This window comes from Artibeus jamaicensis, unplaced genomic scaffold (assembly GCF_021234435.1).
Source record: "Artibeus jamaicensis isolate MK-2021 breed Jamaican fruit bat unplaced genomic scaffold, CSHL_Jam_final contig_3126, whole genome shotgun sequence".
NCBI lineage: Eukaryota > Metazoa > Chordata > Mammalia > Chiroptera > Phyllostomidae > Artibeus > Artibeus jamaicensis.
Window position 1 is genome coordinate 18,219,770 of NW_026521723.1, and position 24,776 is coordinate 18,244,545.

The 24,776-nt window shown below is 35.6% G+C and overlaps 1 protein-coding gene across 3 annotated transcripts in view; it reads left to right on the plus strand.

Annotated features, from left to right (window-relative positions):
• STXBP5L (syntaxin binding protein 5L) overlaps positions 1-24,776 on the plus strand; it is a 348,094-nt gene that overhangs the window by 170,536 nt on the left and 152,782 nt on the right. For all 3 annotated transcript variants that reach the window (XM_053663152.1, XM_053663154.1, XM_053663153.1), the window contains exons 13-17: positions 9,034-9,181; positions 10,101-10,168; positions 15,678-15,718; positions 19,247-19,464; positions 22,598-22,770. In XM_053663152.1, coding sequence (XP_053519127.1) covers positions 9,034-9,181; positions 10,101-10,168; positions 15,678-15,718; positions 19,247-19,464; positions 22,598-22,770 — 648 coding nt within the window. The remainder of the gene's footprint in view (positions 1-9,033; positions 9,182-10,100; positions 10,169-15,677; positions 15,719-19,246; positions 19,465-22,597; positions 22,771-24,776) is intronic.

The following is a 24,776-nucleotide window of genomic DNA, read 5'->3' on the forward strand; positions in this document are numbered from 1 at the left end:
ATCCAGCTGCCTGCATGCAAACCACTGAAAGAACCTCAGTGGTACTTGACTTGCATGAGGGTCTCAGGGAGCCACCAGTGTGCAGAAAATGATATTCACCAGGTTAATACAGATTCAAACTTGGTACCAATGCTGGGTCTGAGTCCCATCAGCCAAAATCTCAGGGTACAATGAGGCCAGTTGCCACCACCTCGGGCCTGAAGACCTTTGAAGTGAAATAGTGTTTTAGGGAGTTGACAAGGTAGAGTTAATAGAATTTACCAGGATAATACAGATTAAGATTTGGAAGTTTAAGGGGAGGGTTTAACACAGGAAATGTGGCACCTATTGGCAGTGTAGGAAGCTGCCCCTTGCCCTGAAGACACACAACTCAGTTTCTCCATGTGTATCTCTGGCACTCTCTGAGCTTAACTGAAATTCCTCAAGAATTTTTATTTTCTAAATCACTGTTCAAATACAGTTGTCTCCATTTCCCCCTCACCTCTCTCCCTTGCCCCACCAACCCCCTTCAATCCTACCTGCCTTTGGTTTGTCCATGAGTCCTTTATACATGTTCCTTCATAACCCTTCCCCTTCTTTCCCCCATTATCTTCCTCCTTCCTCCCCTCTCCCCTCTGGTTACCCCTGAAACACCAATTCAAAAGAACCTATGCATCCCAATGTTTACAGCAGCATGATTTACGATAGCCAAGTGCTGGAAGCAACCTAAGTACCCATCAGTAAATGAGTGGATGAAAAACTGTGGTACATTTATTTGATGGAATGCAGCAGAAAGAGAACTCTTACCCTTCACTAAAGCATGGATGGACCTGGAGAGCATTATGCTAAGTGAAGTAAGACAGGAGGTCAAGAGTTTTTTAAGAGATCAAAATGCAGGCCCAGGCTGGTTGCCACTGATGAGGGCCTTAGGATGTGTGTCAATTAGATAGGTCAGGGTCTCAGAGAGTCATCAGGTTGGAGCTACTGTAGTTCATCAGATTAATGCCATGTTGAGGGAAGGCCCAGCCCAGGAAAGCTGGTGCTCGTGGGACATGCTGAAGGAAGACTCAACACAGGGACATTGGCAATTATTCTATTCCTTCAGCCCTTACCCCAAAACCACACAACTGAGTCTCTCCTTGTATGACTTTGGGGCCCTTAAAGCTCTTGTCCCTCCACCTGAGTCCAGGGGTGAGTTCCTGTGAGTGAGAGTTAGTTTGTTGGCCTTTAAGAGGATACCTGGGTTTCCAACAGTCTCCTTCCTGTCTCATGTAAACAATGGAAGCCTTGCTGATTTTCACTGCCAAATGTTTTGTGAGCTCTTTTTCCTGTCACTGGTGTCCCAGGCTGAGTAGGGGCTAAAACCTCTCACTTTTCAGGAGGAACCTCTGCAACTGAAATATCCTTCTGGATTATCCATTGCCACATTTAGAAGTGGGGCCAGTTTATTATGTGTCTCCATCCATTCTACCAGCTTCTATGTGTCTTTTCAGTGTATCTTAAGTTATAGGACTTCTGTTAAGCCAGTCTTCAGATGGTTGATTGTTCCATAATTTAGTTACAATTTTTATGTGGTAATGGGAGGAGATGAGCGCGGCTTCTGCCTTCTCCATCATCTTGACTAGAACCTCTGAATTCCTTTTCTCCTTCCTTCCTTCCTTCTCCCCCATTCAATCCTCTACACAGAAGCAAGCATTAGGGCTTAAATTTTTTTCTTTTCTTGGTTTCTTAGATTTATATTTCCACAGCAACCAGTTTACAGTTTTACATCTAAATTCCTATAATAAAATGTTATCTAGTATTTATTTTTAAGTATATTTTTCCATAGTCTTTGCCAATATACTAAAATATCTTTCTCCAAAAATTTTTACTATATTATTCACCTTGTCCGGGGTCTATCAAAGCAACCACTTGCTATTATCAAATTCCAAGTTGTAGATCTGGTCTTTAACCTGATACATTTTACTTATAATTCTTCAATCTAAGAAATGTTGATAAGATCTTTTTTTAAATTTTGAATTTATTTTAATTGTTGTTCAAGTACATTTTTCTATCTTTTAGTCCCATCCCAGTTCACCAGCCCCCAGTGCTCCCCACCTCCCTCCCATTTCCATCCCCCTTAGTTTTTTCCATGTATCCTTTATACTTCCTCCTGTAAACCCTTACCCTTACCCCCTGAAATTCCCTTTCCTCTCTCCTCTGATCACTGTCAGCTTGATCTCTATTTCAGTGTCTTTGGTTATATTTTGCTTGCTTGTTTGTTTTGTAGTTTAGGTTCCTGTTAAAGGTGAGATCATATGGTATTTGTCTTTCACCGCCTGACTTATTTCACTCAGCACAATGCTTTCCAGTTCCATCCATGCTGTTGCAAAGGATAGGAGCTCCTCCTTCTTTCTTTCTGCTCCATAGAATTTCATTGTGTAAGTGTACCATAGTTTTTTGATCCATTCATTTACCGATGGGCACCTAGGTTGCTTCCAGCACTTGGCTATTGTAAATTGTGCTGCTATGAACATTGGGGTGCATAGGTTCTTTTGGATTGGTGTTTCAGGGTTATTAGGATATAATCCTAGCAGTGGAATTGTTGGGTCAAAAGACAGATCCATTTTTAGTTTTCTTAGAAAATTCCATATTGTTTTCCATAGTGGTTGTACCAGTCTTCAATCCCACCAACAGTGCACTAGGGTCCCCTTTTCTCCACAACCTCTCCAACACTTGTTGCTTTGTTTATGATGGTCATTCTGACTTGTATAAAGTGGTATCTCATTGTGGTTTTAATTTGTATCTCTCTGATAGCTAGTGATATTGAGCATCTTTTCACATGTCTCTAGATCCTCTGTATGTCCTCCTTGGGGAAGTGTCTGTTCAAGTCCTATGCCCACTTCTTAATTGGGCTTGTCTTCTTAGAGTGGAATTGTGTAAGTTCTTTGTATATTTTGAAGATTAAGCCCTTGTCTGAGGTATCATTGGCAAATATGTTTTCCCATACAGTTGATTTTCTTTTTATTTTAATACTGTTTTCTTTAGCTGTGCAAAAGGTTTTAATTTTGATGAGATCCCATTTGTTTATTCTTTTCTTTATGTCCCTTGCTCTAAGGGACATATCAGAAAAAAAGGTTGCTGCGTGAAATATCTGAGATTTTTCTGCCAGTATTCTCCTCTAGGACTTTAATGGTGCCACAGCTTATATGTAAGTGTTTTATCTACCTTGAATTTATTTTGGTGTATGGTGTAAGTTGGTGCTCGAATTTCATCTCTTTGCATGCAGCTGTCCACTTCTCCAAACACCATTTGTTGAAGAGGGTATTTTTAGTTCATTTTCTGTTGCTGCCTCCTTTGTCAAATATTAATTGACTGTAGAGACTTGGGTTTATTTCTGGGCTCTCTGTTCTGTTTTATTGGTCTATGTGCCTGTTTTTATGCCAGTACCAGGCTGTTTTGATTACAGTGGCCTTGTAATACAGTTTGGTATCAGGTATTGTGATCCCTCCTACTGTGCTCTTCTTTCTCAAAATTGCAGCAGCTATTTGGGGTCATTTATACTTCCATATAAATATTTGAAGTGTTTGTTCTATGTCTATGAAATGTGCCATTGGTACTTTGATGGGTATTTCATTGAATCTGTAAATTGCTTCGCATAGTATGGACATTTTAATGATGTTAATTCTTCTGGTACATGAACACAGTATATGTTTCCATTTGTTTGTGTCTTCCTTGATTTTTTCTTCAGTGTTGTGTAGTTTTCTACATACAGGTTTTTTACCTCCTTGGTTAGGTTTATTCCTAGGGTTGTTTTTTTTTTTTGCTATATCGAATAGGATTTTTTTCTTGATTTCTGCTTCTGCTGTTTTATTGTTGGTATACAAAAATCCCTTTGATTTCTGGATATTGACTTTGTATCCCATTGTTTTGCCAAATTTATTTATTAAGTTTAGCAGTTTTGGGATGGAGTCTATAGGATTTTCTATGTACACTATCAAGTCATCTGCAAACATTGACAGTTTGTTTCTTCCTTTCTGATTTGGATGCCTTTTATTTTCTTTTCTTGTTTGATCACTGTGGCCTAAACTTCCAATACTATATTGAATGGAAGTGGTGAAAGTGGACAACGTTGTCTTGTTCCTGATCTTAGTGGGAAAGCTTTTAGTTTTTGCCCATTGAGTATGATGTTGGCTGTAGGTCTCTCATATATATGGCCCTTATTATTTTGAGGAATGCTCCCTCTATTCCCACTTTGCTGAGTGTTTTTATCATAAATGGGTGCCGTACCTTATCAAAAGTTTTTTTTGCATTTATTGATATGATCGTGTGATTTTTGTCTTTGCTTTTGTTTATGTGATGTATTGAATTTACTGATTTGCAAATATTGAACCATCCTTGCATCCCTGGGATGAATCCTACTTGGTCATGGTGTATGATCTTTTTAATGTATTGTTGGCTGTGGTTTGCCAATATTTTGTTGAGGATTTTAGCATCCATTTCATCAGTGATATTGGCCTGAAGTTTTCTTTCTTTGTTGTGTGTTTATTTGGTTTGGGGATTAAGATGATGCTGGCTTCATAAAAAGAGTTAGGGAGACTTCCATCATTTTGGATTTTTGGGAAGAGTCTGTGAAGGTTAGGGGTCAGCTCCTCCTTAAATGCTTTGTAGAATTCTCCTGTGAAACCATCTGGTCCAGGGTTTTTGTGTGTTGAGAGTTTTTGATTAATGCTTCAATTTCATTTGCTGTTATTGGTCTGTTCAGGCTTTCTGCCTCTTCTTCATTGAGTTTTGGAAGATTATATTTTTCTAGAAATTTGTTCATTTCACCTAAGTTTTCAAATTTCTTGGCATACAGTTATTCATAATAATTTCTTACAATTCTTTGTATTTCTGTGGGATCAGTTGTAATCTCTCCTCTTTCATTTCTCCTCTTTTCATTTGATTGTGTTTATTTGGGTTCTCTTGCTTCTTTTCTTGATGAACCTGCTTAAAGTCTTGTCTATTTTGTTTATCTTTTGAAAAAACCAGCTCCTGAATTTGTCAATCCTTAGAATTATGCTTTTAGTCTCTGTCATTTAGTTCTGCTCTGATCTTGGTTATTTCCTTCCTTCTACTTGCTCTGGGCTGTCTTTGTTGTTTTTCCTCAAGTTCTTGTAGGCGTAGGGTTAGGTTGTTTGTTTGAAATGTTTCTGTCTTTCTTAGGTAGCCCTGTATTGCTATGAACTTCCCTCTCAGGACTGCCTTTGCTGTGTTCCATAAGTTTTGGGTTGTTGTGAGTTCATTTTCATTTGTTTCCAGAAACTTTTTTATTTCTTCCCTGATTGTTTCTGAGCCTCTTTTTCTTTTCTTGCTCTTTCTGGGTGCTTTTTTACCTTGTCCTCCAGCTCACCGATTTGATCTTTTGCTTCATCGATCCTGCTTTTGATTCCTTCCACTGTGTTCTTCAGTTCAGAAATTGTATTCTTAATTTCCTCTTGGTCCTTGTTGATAGTTTCTGTTTCCTTTTTCATGTTGATGTAGTTTGCAGTGAGTTCATTATAGTTTCCCTATAGTTTCTGGTACCTCATTGTGAGCTCATTGAATTTCCGGATAACCAGTGCTTTGTACTCAATATCTGGTAGTTGACTTGCCTCTATTTCATTTAGCATTCTTTCTGGGGCTTCCTCCTTTTTTTCATTTGGGTATTGTTTGTTTGTCTTCCCATTGCTTGTGAGACTCTTCTTGTTAGCTTCGGCTTCTTAAATTGATCTGTTCTGGCTCCCTGGGTTTATGGTGTGAACTTCTGTGCAGAATTCCTGTGAGATTCAGTGTTGTAGTCTCCTTGATCTCCTGATCTCTCTGGTCTTGGGCTATCATTTTAGTTGGCTTTGTGTTTGTCTTTGGGTTTTGATTGTTTTGGGGTTTTTCCTTGGTGGGTCCTTCCCACCAGCTGGTTAACTGAGGTTCACTCTGTTCATCACCTCTTGTAGTTTGTTGTGCTGGTGAGGGCAGGTTGTGTTGAAGGTGGTTCTTCTGTGTGTACAAGGTTTCAAGAATTCTCTTCTGCTCTTGTTCAGTTGTTTATACTGGGTAGTTTCCCCACTAATTAGTTGTATTTCTGTATAGGTCCTGGATTGAGGTTTGTGTGGTTTCCACTCCCTCCTTCACCTTCCTTTGTTGTTATCTGTTGGTGGTTCCTTTGTTGTTGGGTTTCCTCTTCCAGGGGGTATCCTGGTGTTCACTGCTTCCACCTATTCTTTTTTGTGATCATTTGGAGGGAAGGTAAAATGGTTTAAGACAGCAAGAGAGTATTCTATGATATTTCTAGTAGCCGGTGGAATTGAAGAGATAGGAGATCCTTTGGCTGTGTATAGTGTTAACCATGATATTCCACCCAACTAGCCACTTTTTAGAAAGGATGGAAAGAAGATAAGACTTATTGGGAAGGGAAGGATTGTGAGTTGGATCTAGAAAGAATTGAGGTTGTGAGAGGTCAGATTCTGATGTAAGGTGAGAGTAAAGGATAGTAAATAGGTGTAGTGTGTGAGAGAATAGAGTTAACCACTACAGTAATAGAGTTCAGGGAACTGTGATGTGGGCTAAGATCCTGGAAGGGTGTTTTGAAGTATTTACACTTGTATGGAACAGCTATTATTTACAATAATATTAGATTAACAATCATATGACAGAATCTATGAGATCTGCATAACATGAATAGGGGGTATAGAACTTTTAGTAGTGTGCTAAAGGAACACAAGTGACATGAAGGGGAGTAAAATTTGCAATACACTGTGAAAGAGAGAACAGGGGACACTTGTGAAATGATACAATATAACCAGCCAAGCAAAGAAGACTATACAGAAAGAAGAGGAATACAAAAATACTATTAAAATAAAAGATGTAAGAATAGTGAAAAAAATTAATAATATAAATATGCAGTAACTTGCAGTTTCTCTGTAATATGATAGTGAAATTTGTCTCCCTGTCTCAACTATTGGGATGCCCTCTTTAGGTCCCACTATGGTCTTTTCACAGTTCCAGATTTTTTTGTCTCGCTTGTGGGTATTTAAAAAAAGCAGGAGAAGGGAGGAAAAAGAGATAAAATTGGAAAGAAAGGAAGAAGGAATAAAACAAGAAAGAAGGAAAGAGAGAGGAGAAAGGTATTGAAAGAAAACAATAATAAAAATTAAAAAATAAAAGATTACTTCAAAAGAAAAGAAAACAAAAACAAAAAACCCTCATGTTGGTTTCAAACTGGACAAACCAGTTTTTCTGGTCTTGCTTGCTACAGCAGGCTGAAGGGCTATTGGTATGGCTTTTCTCCTTTCCAGATGTACACTCAGACAGTCTTGTGCTCACTCTCCCTAGAGCTAGTCTCGTGCCTCTTCCTGGCGCCTTGGGTGTGGGATCCAGGTCTTCCTCAGAGGCTCTTTTCCCTGGGGTTACTGCTGTGGGCTGGGGGGTTGGGGTGTTCGCACTGCTGTGCATGTGGGCACTCAGCCAGGCTTCCTCCTGTCCCTTCCCAGTACTATGGGGGTGCATAGGGCCTTCCATGTGACCTTTTGTGCAACTTCGGGATTGCTGCCTGGGTGGGTGGTGAGTAGGCTGAGTGGCTGTTGCAGGAGAATTCCTCAAACAGTTTTTGTTTTTGAGAAATTCCTCCTACTCAAGCCTGCTGCTTCATATAGCCCAATTCTCCAGCCAGACTGGTGAGTATCCAGGGTCAGTGCTCGTCACTGCAGGACTCTCAACTCTCTCAAGCTGGTGACTTCAGACTCTGCAGGTGATCACAGCCCCTGTATATTTGCCTCTTTGTCCTTATTCCCTCTCTGCAACTTCAAGCAACCAGGTCTCTCCCTGTGCTGCTTAAACCTTATTTGTCCAGGCAGGAGGGAGCAGTTGACCCGGCTCTCTCCCAAGGAGTCTGTGGTAGATCCAGGTCTGGGTCTGGGGCTACAGCCACCCTGGTCCCCTAGCTGGTCCCTGGGACTTTATTGTCTTGAAGCACTCTCCTTACCATCTGTTTTTTCAGTGTCTGGTACAATTTTTGGTCTCTTATTTTCATATGTACTGGGGTACTGTTGGCTATTTGCTCTATTCCTCCATAGATCAGCTACGTTTTTCTCCCATGTGTAGGGGGAAGTGGAATCTGGTCCCTCCTACTTTGTCACTATCTTTCTTCCTTTGTTGATAATTTCTGCCCTGAAACAGGACCTCTAATCCATCCATTTTAACCTACTTGCCATTTTTAAAACACAACTTTGTTCTTCCCACCTGATTTTGCATATACTACTATTCCTATGTGGGAAACCATCTGTAGAATACACACACACTCACATATTCCACACTCTGAAGATTGGACTAAATTACTAATTAAATATCTAACAATATAGGAAAGAAATTATTTTTAATAGCCCCTCTCCACCCACCCCCTGATGAAAACATACATTGTATCAGAAGTAACATGATCACACAAATCTGGAACAGATGGGACATAAGGTCATATCCTATTTCTTTAGTGCTTGGTACATCTGGTAGGTAAGAACTGCACAATATATTATGGATATAACAATTATTAGTTTGGTTCTATACTTACATGTCTGTTTAAAATTATGGTGGGCTTGAAGATATGAAATTTACTGCATCCATAATTCTGCATGCCTACTACGTTCTCTAGTTTACATAGGAAATTGTCTCAAGCATGATATAATCACACACATCTTTAAATTACTCCTGCAGAAAACAAAAAAATATTTACTTATATATTATCTCCCATGGAAAAATGTCAAATTTACTAAGATATTTTAATACTTATAGAATGCTATATAAATATTTAGATAAAGGTCGTATCATTGTGGAATTTTTGAATTATAGAAAAAATTTACTTACACAAGTAAAATTCTACCAATATTCATATTATATTTTATAGATAAGTATTTTTTAAAAGATGTTTGTTCATATGACTCTTATGATACATAAAAACAATTAAGTGAGTGTATAATTAATATATAGAAGGTTTGGGGATTTGCTTTATAAGTTATTTTATATTTTATCATTACAAAATGAACCTAATATATTGTATTTATCTATTAGTTTTCCAATCTTTGAAAATCCATATCCCATGGACATTCATGAGTCACCAGTTACTTGCACAGCCTACTTTGCTGATTGCCCTCCAGATTTGATTCTAGTACTCTATGCTATAGGAGTTAAGCATAAAAAACAAGGATACAGTAATAAGGTAAGAGTAACAGTTAATAAATTGTGTTAGATTCATATTCATATCATGTGATTACACTTTTTTGTCATACTATTTTCTTACTTTCTATAAAAGAATACTTGAACTAAATTCTTTTTCGAAATCAGAAGCTGGAATCAATAAAAACATAACCTCTGGTTTTCAAATTTCTTAGATGGTACATAACTTAAAAACTATAGAAATATAAATTTCATATACAATATGTATATATTATATATTGGTATACTTATCTATCATATATATTTTTATACTAAGAATACATTTAAAGTAACAAATTTGGATTATAAAATATAACTTTTAATTATTTTGGATGAAGGATTATATTTTAACACATTGGAGTCAACTCTAATCATTTATCAATCAATGTTTAATACGACATAATTATCAAAAGTCATTTATTCAATAACTTTCTGGAATTTCATTTTATTGTTCTTAGTATAAAATTCAAGCACTTACAATTGTATTAGATCACCCATTATTATTTCTATTATTTGTACAGGGCTATTGGGATGGATAACTCTGGGGGTGGGGGTGGGGGTGGGGGCACAATTAACATAATATTCTGCATTAAATGGCACCACAATAGTTTGGAAGTACATAGATCATGTGGCAAATGTTGCAGTATTTTATTTGTATAATTGAAAAAAATTTTTTGACCTTTTAATATGAATGGTAACCTTTCTTAATGTCAGTGTTTTTAAAGATGATGACATTATATATTTGGAATATTTTGCTGAATGAAAGAATTAAAAGATAGCCGCATACTTTATTCTCCACTACTTTATAGCTATTGACTTCTAAGAAAATCTTGCACCATTATTTTAAAATACTGTCATTTTAAATTTTAAGTTATTTAAAATTAAAAATACACTTATAAATTGTTCCTGGATAATATACGTAGGAGTGGCCAATCACCGGAGGAGCTTGGAACCTTGGAACACAAACATATCCAGAAATTATTATTACCGGGTAAGTGGGATATGACTTTTAAATTTATCAATTCATCATCAAAAATGTTTTATTAAGCTTTTACAATTTCTCATAATTATGCTCTAGGCAGACTGACAGCTTAAGTAAAAGTAAAGATATAACTACACATACATGCATAGCCTGTAGATACATACAGGAAACACTGAGGTGAAGGCCAGAGGGAGGGGAGGATGCGATCTTGGTGGAGGTGAACAAAGGTGAGGGAAATGGGGGACATCTGTAAGAGTGTCAACAATAAAAATAAGATGCAAATTTTGTGCAAGGATAATAACCTTGGTGGAAGATAGAATGAAACTACTGAAAACTTAGACATGTAACAAAAATAATTATGTGTACATTATTATAACAGAGGGAGAAAGTCAAAGTATGAAAAATCACAAGAGACTAGTCAAGGAAAAATTTCTGTGAAAATCATAGATTATTAGCCTAAAGAAGTCCCTTACCAACATCTCTTGATTGCTGCCAACTGACTATTCTATTAGGTGGTTATTTAAAGTATGCTGTAAAACTTACAGCACCAGAAAAGTCACTACTTTCTATAGCAGCCTACTCTAATAGTAGGAATAAAAAAAAAGAGACATACCAACAGATAAAGGTGAGATTTGAAAGGTAATAAGTTATTCTGCTTATGGGGCAATATACTAGATGAAATTTTTCCTGTTTTTCCCATTGAATACAACTAAAATCTTAAACAGTATATATTAAACAAACATAAACTGCCTGGAAAAGATGGAGAGAAATCAGACTGGCAAGGCCCCCAAGTCCTATGGAATAACATGGTGGCAAGTTTTTTTTTGGGGGGGGGTTGGTTATTTATTTATTTATTTATTTATTTATTTATTTATTTATTTATTTATTTTTGTACCTCCATATCCCAGAATTAGAGATGAAGAAGCTGACACTCTGGATCTGTCAGTGGGTGCAAACAAACAAACAAACAAAACATGAACAAAAGTTAGTTCTCTGTAGCTAAAGGGCATGAAAAAGGGTAGCCTAACAAGACAGAAAACTTTTAGAAAATAATCTCTCTAGCTAACTGCCAGAAGAAAAAAAACTATGGCCCCACTCCAACCCACTCAAACAAAGGCAGATTAAAGACCCCAGATTTTACCTTCATTAGGCTGTAAAAAAGGTGCCTCAACTTCCTCTTGAGTGGAGTATCATTTTCTGACTCTAAACAAAGGCTGAGTAATGAATAAGAAGCTGGGACTTTTAACTCCGATGGATGCTGATAAAACCCATCACCTGTGGTGTCAGAGAAGATCATGTGGGGAGAAAATTTTCCATCACAGCCAAGCAGTGGTAAGCCACACACCCTCTACCTTTTGTGTCAGTAAGAATCCAGTGAATGAAGAGAGGAAAAAAAAATAGGTCTGAAAAAAGTGTATCAGAAAATAATGCCTGAAAACGTTCCAAATTTCACAGAAGATGTCAACCTATAGATTCCAGAAACTGAATGCGCCACAAGAAATCTATAACAAGTCACATCATAGTCAAACCTCTGAACACACCAAGAAAAAAAATGAAAATAGAAAAATGACACCTTACCTATAGGGCAAAACAAATGTAAATGATGGTGAATTTCTCATTAGAAACTGTGGAGGCCAGATGGAAAAGACTTTTCAAGTGCTGCTAGAAAAGAACTGGCAACCCAGAATGCTATACCCAGCAAAAATATTTGGGAATGAAGGAAAAATCAACACATTTGCTGAAGAAAGAAACAAAGAATTCTGTTAACATCAGACTTACCCTAAAAGAGTGACTAGAGTAAGTTCTCTAAACATAAAGCAAATGATAAAAGAAGGAACCTTGGAATATCAAGAGGGAACGAAGAATGCAGTAGTAAAAATGAGGGCAAATACAATTGGCTTTGAGCTTTTAAAATTATATTTGGTGGGTAAATGCAACAGGCTTTTCTTCTCTTGAGTTTTTAAAATTATAATTTGATGGTTGAGTAAAATATTACAGTTACATTGTCAGGTGTGGTTTTATGGACATGTAGGGGGAATATTTAGACAATATAAAAGGAAGAAGGTAAGGTAATGGAAAGGGAGGTAAGATTTTAATACTTTCAATGGTAGTATGATGACACCAGTAGACTGTGACCAATTGTTATACTTCAAGCAACCATTTTTTAAAAGCCTGATGCAAACAAATACACACAAAAATACACATTGAAATGGATGTACTAAAATAGTTCAATTAACCCATAGGAAGGCAGGAAAAAACAGGAAAGAAAAAAAATGACAGACTAAAGCACTAACACAACACTGGTTAAGTTAAGTGCAAATATTCTAAATACTCCAATTCAAATTAACAGATTGAAATTAAGGCCCTACTGTATAGCTATTTACAATATAGTCACTTCACATAAAAGAGTATAGTCAGGTTGAGAGAAAAGTAATTGAAAAATACTCTATAAAAATTTGGTGGAGAATGACATTGGCAAGATATCAGAATAGGTAGCTGCAGGCCTTGTTCTCCTACAGAGATGCTGATGTAACAACAATATATGGTCGAGGAACCAGTAAAAAGTTGTACCCAGGCAAGCTTAAAGCCAAGAACTGCCAAATTGAAATGGGTTTAAATAGCCCTTTAGTTTTATTTTGACTATGTCAGCCCCTCCACAAAATTGGCATAGCTTGTGGGCAGGAGGAAAGCCCAATTTACATCTTATCTCATTGGAGGGAAAGAGAGGAGTAGAATGTGCATCAGATATTCCTGCTTTTCAGGGGGCTTCCCAAGAGATTAATTTCTGTCTCACCTGAACCTGAGTGGTATGAAACTTCGTTGCCTGGGGGATGCAGAAAGCAAAAAAGAACGCAGTGTTTGTTCTATATCTGTGAAGTATGCCATTGGTACTTTAATAGGTATTGCATTGAATCTATAAATTGCTTTGGGTAGTATGGACATTTTGACAATGTCACTTCAGATGCATGAACACAGTGTATGTTTCCTTTTGTTTGTGTTCTCCTTAATTTCTTTCTTCAGTATTGTATAGTTTTCTGAGTACGGGTCTTTTACCTCCTTGGTTAGGTTTATTCCTAGGTATTTTGTTGTTGTTGTTGCTATATCAAATGGGATTTTTTTCTGATTTCTGTTTCTGATATTTCATTGTTAGTATACAAAAATGCCTTTGATTTCTGGACGTTGACTTTGTATCCTGCTTGTTTTGCCAAATTCATGTATTAGGTCAAGCAGTTTTTTGGTGGAGTCTATAGGGTTTTCTATGTACACTATCATATGTTTGGTGAAAATAAAACTGATTTCAAATGTTAAATATTAAAAAAAAGAACTCAGTGGTTGTCAAACTTCCCCCAAAACCTATAGTACTAAAGACAGACAATGGTGGGAGCAAGAGACTACAAGCTCCTGGAGAAAACCAGCAAACCTCTCTAACTGGGAAATTACACACACAGGTCCAGAGGAGATACATCTCCATTAAAGGTTTGAGGCCCAAAGACTTCTACTTAGACATATTGGTGAAGGTCTTCTCCTGTACAAAGCCAGTTCACAAGTGGTAGCTTTATTTTCAAATGATAAATTTCCAACAAGAAATAACAGGCACACAAATAAACAGGTAATTAAAGGGACAAAAATAAACTTAGAGAAATTGATCTCTAGTCCTATTAAGAAATAGAGATCTGTGAATTACCTAACAAACAATTCAAAATAATTGTCTTTCAAAAGCTCAGGGTACAAAGAATACAGATAAACAAATAAACAGAATTTTAAAAATAAGGCATGAGCAAAATGAAAACAAAGAGATAAAAACTATAATAATGAAAAAGAAGGTTTAGAGTAGAAGAATAACTGAATTAAAAAAATATACTAGTAGCGTTCAACTTCAGACTTAATCAAAAGAAAGAATTAGTAAACTAGTAGATAGGTAATAGGAAATTACAGAGTCAGAGGAAAAAAGAAAAAAAGAATGAAGAAAAGTGTTATATCTGATAACAGCTTAATATCAAAAGTATGTGAAGAACTCAAACAACTTAACATAAAAAAATTTAAAAAACAGAAGACCTGAATAGACATTATTGCAAAGAAGACTTACAAATGACCAACAGACACCTGAAAAAGATGTGTAATCATGTTCAACCTAAGCTCATCACCACTAATCATCAAATTCAAATCAAAACTATAATGAGATATCACTTTGTATCTGTCAGAATGGCTATTATAAAAAGATGACAAATAAAACCTGGCAAAGATGTTGAGAAAAGGGATTGTAAATTAGTGAACTACTATGGAAAATAGTATGGATATTTTTCAAAAATTAAAGCTAGAACTGTAATATATATGATCCAGCAATTCCACTTCTGCATATTTATCCAAAAGATGAAAACAGTAATTTGGGAAGATATATAGCACCCCTGTGTTCATTGTAGCATTATTTATAATAGCCAAGATATGGAAGCAACCTACGTGCCTATCAATAGATGAATGAATAAGGACTATGTAGCACATATAAACAGTGGAATATTACTCAGCCATAAGAAACAATGAAATCTTGCCATTTGCAGCGACATAGATGGACCTAAAGAGTGATATGCTAAGGGGAATAAGTCAGACAAAGACAGATACTGTATGATTTCACTTATGTGTGGAATCTGTAGGTTGTTCCTAAATGCCAGTTAGCAGGTTGAAGAAGTTTCTGTTCCTAGATTGTTGAGGTTTTATTTTTCATGAACGGATGGTAAATTTTTGTCAAATGTTTTTTTCTTCATTTATTAAGATGATCATGTTGTATTTAATCTTTCAGTATGGTGAATTACAATATGATGATTGAGTTTTTTTAATGTTTAACTGGCCTTGCATTCCTGGGATAAATCCCACCTAGTTATGATATATGATGTATGACAGAATCTTCATTTGATTTGCTAATATTATTGACAGTTTTTATGCCCATGCTCAAAGAATATTGGTTTGTGATTTTCTTGCAGTGGTTTTTTCTAGTTTTGATTGAAAATAAAGCTGACCTCAGAAAATGTATTGGGAAGTATTTTATTCTATTTTATTTTCTTAGTGAGTTCTTATACAGTTACCATTGTGTTATCACCAAATACTGATAAAACTTTAGATAGGTTTAAGGATTTGACTTTGTAATTTGAAGTTTAACTTTATCATGATATTCATTTCAAAATTATTTTAATATCTAAATTGCCTTGGGTATTTTTTTATTTAGTGTAAACAATTTTATGTTAAAAATATTGTTTTTTCTAGTAGGTGGGTTTTAATTGCTCTCTATTACAACATAAAATCTTAGAATAAAATTTAAGTAATTACTGTTCTTTTTTAAGTTCAGATTTTAATGTATTATTTTATATTTAAACTATTTTTTTGTGCTTAGAAATGATTTAGTGTACACTTATTTTCACAGGAACAGTATTTTTTAATTGAATTTAATATTAACTCAAGTTTTACACTTTTAGAATAATTTTTTATTTAATATACTTTAATTTATGCTAATTTGTTTTTTGCCTAGTCATGCAGATGGATCAATAAAATTTTGGGATGCTTCTGCAAGTAAGTTTTAATCTTCTCCTTTCATAACAGAAAACACTTGGTTATATATACTCCCAGCCATTCACCACTTTTTAGTTTCAACAATTAACATTTCACTTACATTTTTAGTATATGTACATGGTTGTGGTACAAAACCCATTTTCTATATTATTAGATCAATTTAAAGTATTTCTACTGTATTTCTGTAATATAAACTGGACTGAAGCCACTTTTTAGTACCAACCATTATATTTATAAAAGGCAAATTGTAAAGGCAAAGTACATTAGAAAAAGAACCAAAGTTTGTCAGATTATGTCTTTTCAGGGGATGTCCTTTTACCTCCTAACTCTGTGGTATTGAAAAAGTGTTTTTATCCCATTAGTATTCACTTTTCTTGCCCCTCTATATGTTTACATAGACACTATGTAAATATGTACAACACATAACTTTTGGTAACCACTCAAGAGTAAGTTGCAAATATGCTGCTCCTCAGATACTGAATGCCCTTAAATACTCAATGTGCATTTCCTACAAATACATTCTTTTACCTAAATTATAGTTATTGACATCAGGAGATTAATATATATCCAATAATATTATCTAACCTCCAGATTGTATTCAGTTTTTGTCCATTGTCCCAATAATATCTTCTATAAGAAAAGAAAATCTAGGCTCATTTATGGCATTTAGTTATCATATCTTCTGAAACAGTTCCCAAGTTCTTTTTTTTTTAATTTATTTATTTTTAAAAATTGATTATGCTGTTACAGTTGTTCTATTCCCCCCTTCATTCCCCTCCACCCTGCCCCCCCAACCCCACCATTACCCCCCTTTAGTTTATGTCCATGTGTCTCAAGTCCTTTAGGTTCTATATTTCCCATGCTATTCTTGCCTCCCCCATCTATTTTCTATCTACTGTCTATGCTACTTATTTTCTGTACCTTCTCCCCCCATCTCCTCCTCCCACTCCACTGTTGCTAACCCTCCTTGAGATCTTCATTTCTATATTTCCACTCCTGATCTAGCTGTTCTTTTAGTTTGCTTTCGTTTTAGGTGTGGTTGTTAATAACTGTGAGCTTGTTGTTCTTTCACTGTTCATGTTTCTTTAACTTCTTTTTCTTAGATAAGTCCCTTTAACATTTCATATAATAAGGGCTTGGTGATGATGAACTCCTTGAATTTGGTCTTATCTGAGAAGCACCTTATCTGTCCTTCCATTCTAAATGAAAGTTTTGCTGGATAGAGCAATCTTGGTTGTAGGTCTTTAGATTTCATGATTTGGAATATTTCTTTCCAGCCCCTTCTTGCCTGTAAGGTCTCTTTTGAGAAATCTGCTGACAGTCTGATGGGAACTCCTTTGTAGGTGATTGTCCCCTTAGCTCTTGCTGCTTCTAGGATTCTCTCCTTCATTTTAATTTTGGCTAATGTAATTATGATATGCCTTGGTGTGTTTCTTCTTGAGTCCAACTTTTTTGGTACTCTCTGGGCTTCTTGGATTTCTTGGAAGTCTATTTCCTTTGCCAGATTGGGGAAATTTTCTTTTATTATTTGTTCAAATAGTTTTTCCACTGGTGGTTGTGTCTTTCCCCCCTTCTGGTACCCCTATAATTCGGATATTGGAGCGTTTAAAGATGTCCTGGAGGTTCCTAAGACTCTCCTCATTTCTTTGAATTCTTGCTCCTTGACTCTTTTCTGTTTGGCCATTATTTGGTTTCTTCTGGTCCACTCCATTGATTTCAGTCCCAGTTTCCTTTTCATCTCTATGGGTTTCCTGTGGAATTCCATTCATTTCCCTTAATTTAGCCTTCATATGTTTCTCTAATTTGTGGCTATAATCAACCAGATCTGTGAGGAAGCTGATGACCAGTGTTTTAAACTGTGCGTCTGAGAGTTCTGCTATTTCTTCGTCGCTTAGATTTATCTCTGGGGCTTTGAGGTCTCCCTGCGACATTTTTGGTCTGTTCTGGCCCTTTAAATGTGAGAAGCGGCGCCTTGGACTCCCAGGTCGCTGGGTTGTGACGCTGTATGTGGGGGCGTGGTCATAGCAGGGAAATGGCGGCGCCCTCCATCGCCGCTGCGGCTGGTTCAACCGCCCACTCCCTCGCTCGCGCGCAATTAGGCAACCGCAGTCAACTCGCTGCACCGCCTCCCCACTGTCTCCTCTGCAGTCGCTCACCCGGTGGGTTGCTCGGTCGCTCACTAGGTCCAATCCTGGGTTTGGAACCCGTGCATCTGGATTCGCGTCTGGATTCCACGCCCGGGTCCGACCGAGCCCTCCCTTGCAGCTTCTCACCAGACGCCGGTTTCGCCCCTTACCGGTCGGGCTGAAGAATTTGTTGTTAGCGGACTTCTGAAAAGTTCAGTTTTCCGTGTTCTGGTTGTGTTTTCTGATGCTAATATTTAGTTGTCCCTAAACTTGGTTGTGTGAGGAGGCACGGCACATCCACCTAAACCTCCATCTTGGCGGAAGTCCAGTTCCCAAGTTCTTATGTCATGAAAAAGATATTCATGTTGAGTTCAGCTGACTTATTTTGTAAAATCTCCAATTTGAGTTCTACTCATGTTTCTCATGATTAGGTTCAGATTATACACTTTTGGCAAGAATTCCCAAATTTTTAGAATTTTTCTCAGGAATCCTTTGTTGAATTAGAGCTTTCTCATAGACAAGTCATCATCAGGGTCTAAAATGAAAGAATATTCTCCCAAATAAATATTCCTGAAAATTCACAAACCCAGGGATTCCTAAAATTATAACTAACTCTTTCTTCACATAGCCATTCACAAAAGCTTCTTTCTAACATAATCACAGCTTAATGGATTCCCAGTATTGCTGACTGGAATATTATAAGTGTTTCTCATCTGAAGGAGTGTCTAAAAATTTGTTGAGAGGAGTAAATCCTCTCAGAATAGTACCAGTTTCTCATTTAGTAATACAAGAGGAAAATTAGGGGAAAAATTGAGGGGCCTCCCATAGAATTATTTTCAGTATTTCTATCATGAACTTCCAGAACTCTGGCACTTCTATTGAATAAATGAGGATAATACTTCATGGAAGTTTTTTTAAGTATTTATTTATTTTTAGAGAGAGTGAGGAAGGGAGGGAGAAAGAGAGAGAAAGGGAGGGAGTGTGAGTGAGAAAAACCCATCAGGGACTGAACTGAAAACCCAGGCATGTACTCTAACCAAAAATGGTACTGGCAACCTTTCACATTGTGGAATGACACCCAAATAACTGAGCCACACCAGTCAGAGCTTCATGGACTTGTTCTAAGGATAACATGAGACTGTGGATGCAAAGGACTTACATATTCCTTGGTATATAGTGTATGTTCATAAGTGTTTATTTTTCCTTGTAGTCTTCCTTCAAGTAAACTGTACTGATAACAGAGAATGACACTGAATGCTTACTAGTTAAAATGTAATTTATTTTATCTATTTGTCTTTTGTCATTTAACAAATATATTGAAAAAACTTCAACAACATTTAAGAATTAAGTTTAAAAAATGTGAGTTCAAATTAGAAGGTACTTATCCTTCAATATCTTATAGTAACTCTACAGATGCTGTACAAGCTAAAAACTTCAAAAGTGTTTGAAAAACAGAAGATAGGAGAAGGAAAACAAACCTGTGAAATTGTAGAAGAAGATCCATATGCCATTCAGATGATTTACTGGTGTCCGGAGAGCAGAATATTCTGTGTGTCAGGAGTCTCTGCATATGTCATAATTTATAAATTCAGCAAACATGAAGTAACAACAGAAATAGTGGTAAGTCATTCAAAATTTAAACTTTACATGTAATGAAAGGAAAGCAGTTTCATAGATTTTGGTTGATACTGGTATGGTTTTAAACCATTAACACTGCAGTCTGTGGCCAGTAATCCAGTTCATAGGATTTTAAATTCTTCTTATATAGTATAACATTTTTTAAAGTTTGGCTGAAAATGATAAAAAAAACAGTTTTCTGTAAAACCTTGGCATTATTAAATGGGATGCCTATAGGCTTTATACAGATTTGTTATTGATTTATGTATGTGTCCAATTGATTCAGGCTGTGTTTTATACCTTTATTAATTTTTTTAAACTTTGTCCTTTTTGTCAGTTAATGGCTATATATGATTGTCTCAATTATAATAAGATTATTTTTAATGATTTCCTATAAACATTTTTTATAGAGTGGAAATAATTATGGGGGTCAATTTACCTAATCTTAGTTTTTAAACTAATGAAATAATTTATTTAAAATAATGACATTCTCATGAAATAAATAAAATTTAACTTAAGGCACCTATGGGTAATGGACCTTCTCTACCCAGGCCATTTTACTGTTTTATTAGAAAATAGAAATTGTCTACTAAAGGCCTATAAAGATTATTCCAGGCACGTATATAACTTTTTTTGGCCTCAACAACTAAAGTATTACCCTTTTCAAGTATATTAGTTAAAACTACAGGCTTTGGAGTCGGATAAGCCTAGGTTTTATTTTAATTCTGGCTTTACCAGTGAATACCTATGTGACTCTGATCAAGTGACAAACTCTATTAGTCAATACTAAATCTGGGTAAGGCTTAACTTCATCATCTATGTAATTTCTTGTAAATGAAATGGAAGGTAATAATAAACTAGAAATGGAAATGTCAACTTTATAGGGTTCTTGTGATGATTATTATATAAAATCATTAATATAGTATCAAAGTATAGTAAGCACCCAATAATTAATCATTGTTTTTGTCACTGGAGGTTTTTCATAAATTTTAAGATAATTATGACAGTAATTTTGGTAATATTGCTATATTCACCACCCCCTAATGACATTTGTGTAAACAATCATTTTCAATCTCAAAAATGCTGATTTTTACATTGTAAAGCAAACGTTCGTTATAAAATCTATTTTAATAAAGCATTAAATGCAATAATAAAGTACTTAAAAACATTTTAGTTTTAAAAAAAGATTTTGGTATCACATTTTTATTTTAATATAAACTATCATATTCTTTTTCATTAAGTAACTCTGACCAAGCTAATGAAATTAAATAAGGAAGAGACAAGCTAATGAAACAAACATAGGAATATGAAATTTACTTTGGAAAATTATTACTGAGTTGAAGTCAAAATTAAAGGAAGCTTTAAAAAAATTAAAAAGCCGAGGGCTTCCGCCAAGATGGAGGCATAGGTGGAAGCACTGCGCCTTCTTACACAACCAAGTTTAAAAACAACAAAGTTTTAGGAACAAAAACACAGCCAAACCACAAAAAATTGAACTACACGGAAGTCTGACAACAAAGAACCCTTCAGCCAAACTGGTAAGAGGGGCAGAGCCAGCAGCAGAGCAGTATTGGGCAGGAAAGATCCACCAGACTGACCTGGGCCTGAGACCCAGGTCCGTGACCCAGGTGCACCAGCAGCCGTGGGCAGATCCCAGGTGTGGAGAAGCAGGCAGACCCACTGAGGGTGTAAGGTGTTGGACCCACTGAGGGCTGATCGCAGTCACACATTCGCACAGATAAACCAGTGAAGGAGCTAGCAATGAGACGGACCTCGGGGAAGAGGAACAGCCACCAGTGGAAACCTTATTTGAACAAATAATAAAGGAGAACTTTCCCAGTCTGGCAAAGGAAATAGACTTCCAGGAAATCCAGGAAGCTCAGAGAGTCCCAAAGAAGTTGGACCCAGGAAGGAACACACCAAGGCAAATCAGAATTGCATTAGCCAAGATTAAAATGAAGGAGAGAATCCTAGAAGCAGCAAGAGATAAGGGGACAGTCACCTACAAAGGAGTTCCCATCAGACTGTCAGCTGATTTCTCAAAAGAGACCTTACAAGCAAGAAGGGGCTGGAAAGAAGTATTCCAACTCATGAAATCCAAAGACCGACATCCAAGATTGCTCTATCCAGCAAAGCTTTCATTTAGAATGGAAGGACAGATAAAGTGCTTCTCAGATAAGATCAAATTCAAGGAGTTCATCATCACCAAGCCCTTATTATATGAAATGTTTAAAGGGACTTAACCTAAGAAAAAGAAGATAAAAAGGATGAACAGTGAAAGGACAGCAAACTCACAGTTATTAACAAGCACACCTAAAACAAAAGCAAATTAAGAGGACAGCTAGATCAGGAACAGAACCATAGAAGTGAAGATCACATGCAGAGTTAGCAACAGGGGAGTGGGAGAAGGTATAGAAAATAAGTAGCATAGACAGTAGGTAGAAAATAGGGGGGAGGGCAAGAATACTATGGGAAATATAGAATCTGAAGAACTTGAGACACGTGGTCATAAACTAAAGGGGGATAATGGTGGGGGAGGGGTGTGCAGGGTGGAGGGGAATGAAGGGGGAAATAGAACAACTGTAATGGCATAATTAATAAAATATATTTTTAAAAATTAAAATAAATTAAAAAAATTTAAAAGCCTTGTTCAAATAACAATTTGTAAATCGAGGGTGGAAGGTAGGGGTAGGTGGGTCAGAGGGAGAATGGTGGGGGGGAAATGGAGACAATTGTACTTGAACAATCATAAAAGAAAAACCACATAATACACATATCAGTTTAATCTTTTCCACTGGAGTAAACATGACCAATATTTCTCTTTATTTTATCATATATGGAATTATAATTTATACTTTATCTTAAGGAATATTTATTATATAAATACTTTATCTCCACTGGTAGGTATTTTTCATAAAATTCTGAAGACTTAAAAAGTATTTTATACTTTTTGTGAATGCTATTTAATATTTCATATAATGAACTATTTAATTCAGTTTGGGATATCTCAGTCTTACTATAAATAGAAATCAAACTTATTAATCAGAAAAAATAATGCTTACTAAAATTATCAACTATTTTATTGTGAATCTTTGTTATCATGACTTAGATTAATTTAAACTTGTTTTTTTTTAAGTCATTAGAGGTTCGACTTCAGTATGATGTTGAAGACATTATTACCCCAGAACCAGAAACAAGTCCTCCATTTCCAGACCTCTCATCTCAGCTTCCTTCTTCGAGGAGTCTTTCTGGGAGCACTAACACCGTGTCTAGTGAGGGAGTGACAAAGGACAGTATCCCATGCCTCAAGTAAGAGTTGCTACTACATTTTAAAACTATTTTACATATTAATCATGTAATTATTTTAAACTGTGCCAAATAAAATCATCCTTCTCTCTTATTTAGTTGTTGTTAAGTGATGATCTACAATCTCCTATAGTGTACCCTGGTGTTATCTTTAAATATCCCTGAAGAAGGTATGGTATTTTCATCTTTCACTTGCTAATTCTTATATTTTCTTCCCCGAAAGACCCCAAAGAAAATATGGCTATGCTAAAATGGGAAAACATTTGTCTGGATGCAAACATGGCCATTTACTTGGTATTCAAGAATGGAAATGTATGTTAAGGGAATTTCTTTAGCCTTCTTAGATTTGAAAAGAAACCAAGTTTATTATCTACTGTAATAATACTATTTTAGAAAAAATAATTTTTCTCTTATGATTGGTAGGATATGTCTTTCTCTTTTTTAACTGATGCTATTTGGTAGTAAACTATGTTCTTTCAGTATATCTAAAACTTCAGTGTCATATGCAAAGAAAACTTAGTCAAGCCCGTAGTAATATTTATTATATTGTTTTTGTGCTTTTTAATAAACAAATATAAAAGAATGTACTTTCCTTAAATCATTACTCACTGCTTCTTCATCATCAAACCAAATGTGTTTTGTATTAGCTGATTGGAGAATTGAGCCTAAGCAAAGAATTTCTATGAAATTCATATAAAAATATCTGAATCTGCTGCTACTAAAGGAACTTTAGACACGTCTTATGAAAACACCTATGGAAAATTGAAACAAGATTTCAGAAGCAAAATCTGTTTACCACACAATTAGCAGTTGCTGTTCTTTTGTAATCATTATTTTTCCTCCAAAATTTTTTTTGTTTAGTACAAAATGAAAATAAAAGCAGGATTTACAGCGAGAAAAATCTACAAAGAGGAAGCATCATCATAAAATTTCAGCAAATGGAAAACATTCATAATGTTTTAATGTTATATATTCAATTTTCCCTTCATAGCACTTTGCTTCATTTCATTGATTTCTATTAAAATGAAAATCAGGAACAGAACAAAAAGCTCAGCAAAGCTCAAGAAAGTACTGTTTACTAACTAACATGACCTGTCAATTTAAGGTATGGGTCTTCTAGTGATCTAAATATTTTTATATAAAATTTAAAAAAAATAAAAGGTAGACATAAGAGTAAAGGAGTTAAAACAACAAAAATTTGGTCATGGAGATGAAGTAAGCAATAACATTAAAGCTTATTTAATAAAAATTTAATGTTGACTTGAAAAGTAATATAGATAATCTTAAGGATAATCAAGAAAATCAAAGTGAAAAAAACCAATATAGTATTATATTATATATATAATAAGGTCCTAATAACCAAGCAGCAGAACTGATCTAAGAATAGTATTCTATGAATTATATTATATTACAAGTGGTTTTTGAGTTGCATATAATCTGTGCTTTGATAAATTGTATATTAGCATCCATCCCTAAATCACTTTTCCTTTGCTGGATTTAGATTACCATATACATGCTGACTCTTCATTTTTAGCAAAGTTACAATTTTTATCAATATACACATATTTGTACAATTATTGATTTTTAATTTTTTTCCTTTGTGCCTTCTAGTATGTAAAATGGGTAGTCACCCTATCCCTCACTAAGAGGGTGAAATTCAAACAAAAAGCAGATAAGAGAGTTAGCTGAAGAATACATGACGGAAGAGTATTCTAGGCAGAAGGAACAGCTAGAGCAAAGGCCTTAACAAAGGGAGCAAGGTTAGTGGAGAAGGTAGTAGAAGATGAGGTCAGATAGGCAATAGCAAGCCAGTGTAATGATATTGGTTTTATTCCTAATTAAAGGGGAAGTCATTATAGGGTTTTGAAGAGAAAAGTGAATTTTAAAGTGATCATTTTGGGTGGCTATGTTGAAAATGGATGAGATGAGAGAAAAGACCAGTAAGGAGGATGTTTGTACCTAACTAGAGATGATGTTGAGGGCTTGCAGATTCAGCAATTAAAAATAGA